This window comes from Trachymyrmex cornetzi, unplaced genomic scaffold (genome assembly GCF_001594075.2).
Source record: "Trachymyrmex cornetzi isolate Tcor2-1 unplaced genomic scaffold, Tcor1.1 scaffold189, whole genome shotgun sequence".
NCBI lineage: Eukaryota > Metazoa > Arthropoda > Insecta > Hymenoptera > Formicidae > Trachymyrmex > Trachymyrmex cornetzi.
The window spans coordinates 2234-6988 of NW_017296516.1; the positions used below are offsets into that span (position 1 = coordinate 2234).

The window sequence follows — 4755 nt, forward strand, 5'->3', positions numbered from 1 at the left end:
GTCCATGCTTCTTGTGGCATATGAAGCTCTTCATTGGTCTCGCAGATATCACGGAACTCCAGTAACCGCTCCAACATATCAACTGTTGAGTTCCATCGAGTCACGCAATCAATTATTGGTTTACGCCGCTTCATTGCTTTTAGTATCCCCTTTAATGTCGGCGTTCGTAATTTTTTCACTAATTTACGTGCATTCTCAATTGTTTCTCCCAGAGCACAACTTTTAAAAGCATCACCTATGGCCAACTGTAAAGTGTGCGCCGCACAGCTTATTGACCGTACATTGTACTCAGGAGAACTTATTGCTACGGGATGACCAGTGTAGTTTCTTACATTTATTTCCGTGTCAGAAGAACCTTCCGCATCAGCGGAAAATTCATACGGTTCTGACAAAACAATATCAGAAAAATTATCTGATTCATTCCATGTTACCATGTGTGCATCCGCATCGTCTTCATCAGAATGTTCTGTGACATCCTCCTCTTGAATAATATCTACGAGCTGCTGGCTACCCAACAATTTTATCATTTTTTGCATATTGGACGCGTTATCTGTCGTTATGGTGTAAAGTTGATGGATAGATATACCATACATATTCAGTATGCTCAATATTTCTAATTTAAGAGCTTCCGCTGTATGACGTTCTGTCATTTCCACAACGGCAAGAGTTTTTAACACTATTTTCTTATTGTATATGTACTGTAAGTTTACACCTAAAAAGGAGCGATCCATGCATGTAGCGCAATCAACTTTTAAGCTTACTAATTTACCTTCAACTTCTTTGGCAATTATATCACGAATGGATCGTGCCCGTTCAGTGACAGCTTTTTTTATTTTTGCAGCATTGACGGTAATAATTTTGTTTGTGCCAGAACCTGGAGGTATCATCTTAATAATGTTCTTGAATGCTATATCATCCATCAGAGCAAAAGGTCGTCCATGCACAGTGACAAGATTCACACATTCGTGTACGACTCGCTCTTCACGTGCGCGTTTTCTAGGGCTTCCATCTGATGGATCATCAAAACAGGAGGATGTATCTTGGAAAGACTCACGCTTGTATTGTTCATTTTTCATCACAACGGTAGTATATGTATTTCCGTGATTTTTCGAGAGGTGGGATAGCAGGTTTGACGCATGATTGCCCTGTACAAATCATATTTGTTAATATTTGATAACGAAGCTTGCGGAGATAGATTTTGAGCAGAGACTGCCATCAATTTTTGATTGCAGAAAGGCAACAAATTGTGCACAGAGTTTGTATTATCCGATATTGTCAGAAATATGACAAAAATTGCTAGACATGCTATGTCTATGAGAGAATCAGAACCTGTCTATAGTTTTGTAGTCAAAATTTGATCAAGTTTTTTGCCAATTTGACCTCGTCAAATTGTTAACATTTTGCTATTAGGATAGTTATTCAGAGATGTACGATGTATGATAATTCGTTATGTACCCTTACCTTCACGTCTACTTTACAAATTGAGCATTTGGACGTTCTCGCGATTCTGTCATAAACAAAATAGCCGTGGACAGCATTCACTTTTGGTCGACCCATCATTACGTTCTGCTGATTCAGATAATTTCACTTAACCGTCGATATAAATAATAACCAACCAATATAATAATAATAAAGTAAACGAAGGTTTATTAAACTTTAAGGTTACACACGCTACTGATCAAATTTAGGAAAAAAAAAACAATGCCTATGATCAAATACAATCCGATAAACTTCTTAATTCCGAGCGTTCGCGTTTTTTCGAGCGATAACGCGGAAGCAGTAATCACAAATTAAAAACTGGTGACTCCGGCTAGGTACGAATTGTAATGAGTTAATCTAATAATCGGTTTAGCATCCCCTTAAACTAAAACTTTTTCATCACTGTAAACACAAATTTTACGAAGTGACAAATTACCCCTCGAATCATAATAATTATTTTATTTTGAAAATCAAACATAATTTTATATGAATTTGATCCTTACTTGAATTAATCCGAGGCAATAAATAAATAATATTATTATTTAATAACGTTGATATCAATATAAAACCGATATTATACCGGTATTCGAACCGATATATATCCATATCGGTATCATGTTTTACCGGTATTTTATCATTTCGGTTTGCCATACCGGTATGAAAAAAAAACCGAAAAACTATCAATATTATTTCGGTACTTCGTTATCGTTATAGGTCTCTGCTATTCCGCTCCTCACAGCAATTTTCAGAACCGAATTCCAAAACAGCCTCGATTCGCTCAAAACCTTCTTAAACAACTATATCTAATTTGCAATCAATAAAAATAGCGTATTGGAACTGCCGTGGCGCCCTCGGAAAGAAAGGAGATATTGAAAAACTGGCTAAATCTATTGACATCTTCTTTCTTGCTGAAACATGCGTAAGCCAGAGACACGATTTTCGCATACGTGGCTTTGACAGCTTACGGATTGACTCTAATATGGCGAATATTAGAGACATGGTCTTTATTCGTAATCCGATTACTTATTCACCCATTGATCTTTCTGCCATAGTTGATGATTCCCTTGAAGCGCTGGGCATAACACTTAATTTAAATAATTCATGTCTAACTCTGATTGGAGCCTATCGACACCCTAATGTGCCCACTTCAGCCGCAACTATCTCTTCCATCACTTCTTTCTTAAATAGTCACGAACCCGCTATCTTACTCGGAGATATGAACGCACATCATCCTATGTGGGGCGGCACGTACACTAGCCCTACCGGGCGTTTACTTGCCCAGGGTATCGATGACCACCACCTAATAATCCTTAACCCTCCATCTCCTACTTACATTTCCTTTCCCCCCCCTCTTCTTCTACTCTAGACCTTGCTATTGCATCCTCGCACATCTCCCCGCTGTGCGACACCCGGATTCTGCCTGACCTTCTTGGTAGCGACTATCACCCGGTGGAGGTTAGTGTTAACTGCCTAGTCCGTACCTCTTCTGTTTTCTCCTGTAAAATTAAACTCACCAAGGAACAGTGGAGTGAGGTAGAGTCAAAACTGCACAACATGGCGAACTCTATTTCTCAAACTATCAAAGATATCAATCCTAATGATCCTGTTTCCCAATACAATACCTTTATGGAACTCATATCAACCAGCTTTGAACATTTCTCTCCCTCGAAACCGCCTCCTTCAACTAAGACAGTCCGCGCATCTTTTACCAGCAAAGGCCTTCCACCGGCTCCTTGGTGGACTCCTGAGTGCTCCTCTGCGGTGAAGAACCGCAGTGACGCCCTTAAGAACTTTAAATCGCATCCTTCCTGGGACAACTACGTCTACTACCGTTCCGTAGTAACACAGACTCGCAAGACTCTTCGTAAGGCTAAGCGCAATAATTGGAGATCCTTTTGCAATTCTCTCAATGAGAGACAAAACTCCTACGGCGGATATCTGGCGCATGCTCAAGCGTTTTCGTAACCGCCGACTGTTACCCGCTAACTCTCCGGTTCAGAACAGAAACGCGGATATATCACATACGATCAAGGAAACTATCGGTAAACTCTGTCCTCCTTCATGTCCTCCTCCGACTCCTGAATTCCCCTCGCCATACCGTGGCGGTTTGGCCTGGCTGGATGATCAATTCACTTACAATGAGCTTCATGTGGCCCTTCAATCAGTTAAAGCCTCCTCTAGTTCAGGTCTCGACAGGATAGACTATCGTATCATTAAAGCTCTTCCTACAGAACTTCTCCTATCCCTTCTAGATATCTACAATAACATCTTCCGCTGCGCTATCTTTTCCCCTCAATGGTCCCACTCTTTGATCTATCTCTTACCAAAACCTAACAATAGTGGTGTCCGACCCATCTCCCTCACTTCTTGTTCATTGAAGATCATGGAGAGAATAATTCTAAATCGCATGTATATTGGCTCACTGAATCTCCTATCTTAGACATGCCATTACTTCCTGATAATCAATTTGGCTTCAGAAAGTTTCTTTGTCAGGATAATTTGGTCGCTCCTGTTGCTAGTATCCATGCAGGTTTCTTGGTCAAACAAGACACTGTAGCGGTATTTGTTGACATAAAATCGGCCTTCGATAACGTTCTTCCTCATGTTCTCCTTCAAGATCTTTGCAAATTGGACTTCCCCCCCTCGCTTACTTTCTTTCATATCTAATCTTATCTCTCATCGCTCAGTGCAATTTGTTAGCCAAGGTTCTATCTCCGAGCCAAGATCGACGCTGAAAGGTACCCCGCAGGGCTCTGTCCTCAGCCCGACGCTTTTCAACTTTTACCTCAGAAACGTCAATGAAGCACTCGACTCTGATACCGAGCTTCTGCAATTTGCCGATGACATTGTCATCTTTTCCTCGCTTAAGGATACCGAAGCCGCAATCAATTCGGTTGAGCTCTCCCTTCAGGGCCTAGAGTCGTTCTTACTGGAACGGGGCCTCGACATCTCCCCGACTAAAACGCAACTTATAATTTTTTCCAATAAGAGGTCTTTAGCACAAATGGACTACTCCATCTCATTTCGGAACCAACTCATTTTACCATCTCCTACGGTTCGCTTTCTGGGTGTATTGCTCGACCCCAAGCTATCTGGTAAACCACACATGTCATACATCATTAATAAAGGCAAACGTATACTTCAGATCATCCAGGCTCTCAGAGGTACCTGGTGGGGAGCTCACCCTCACATGCTTCTCACTATATATACAGGGTGTTTGGCGACTACCGCATTTTTTGTCATACGTGGGTAGAACAGCCTATACTGAATCAAAAA

The 4755-nt window shown here is 41.0% G+C and overlaps 2 protein-coding genes across 2 annotated transcripts in view; both read left to right on the forward strand.

The window, feature by feature from the left end:
* Positions 1-2458: 2458 nt before the first annotated feature.
* On the forward strand, positions 2459-3444 carry LOC108759487 (uncharacterized). Its single transcript, XM_018504959.1, has 2 exons — positions 2459-2762; positions 2846-3444. The coding sequence occupies exons 1-2, from the start codon at positions 2459-2461 to the stop codon at positions 3442-3444; spliced, it is 903 nt and encodes a 300-aa protein (XP_018360461.1).
* Positions 3445-3921: 477 nt separating this feature from the next.
* Positions 3922-4755, forward strand: part of LOC108759488 (uncharacterized) — a 2553-nt gene continuing 1719 nt past the window's right edge. Inside the window, exons 1-2 of the mRNA XM_018504960.1 lie at positions 3922-4009; positions 4167-4643. Coding sequence (XP_018360462.1) covers positions 3922-4009; positions 4167-4643 — 565 coding nt within the window. The remainder of the gene's footprint in view (positions 4010-4166; positions 4644-4755) is intronic.

Excerpts from the sequence above, each read along its gene's own strand:
- LOC108759487 (XM_018504959.1), top strand. The coding sequence starts at position 2,459 with ATGGCGAATATTAGAGACATGGTCTTTATTCGTAATCCGATTACTTAT. Across the intron at positions 2,763-2,845 it reads CGGGCGTTTACTTGCCCAGG|ACCTTGCTATTGCATCCTCG; the intron begins GTATCGATGACC and ends CTTCTACTCTAG.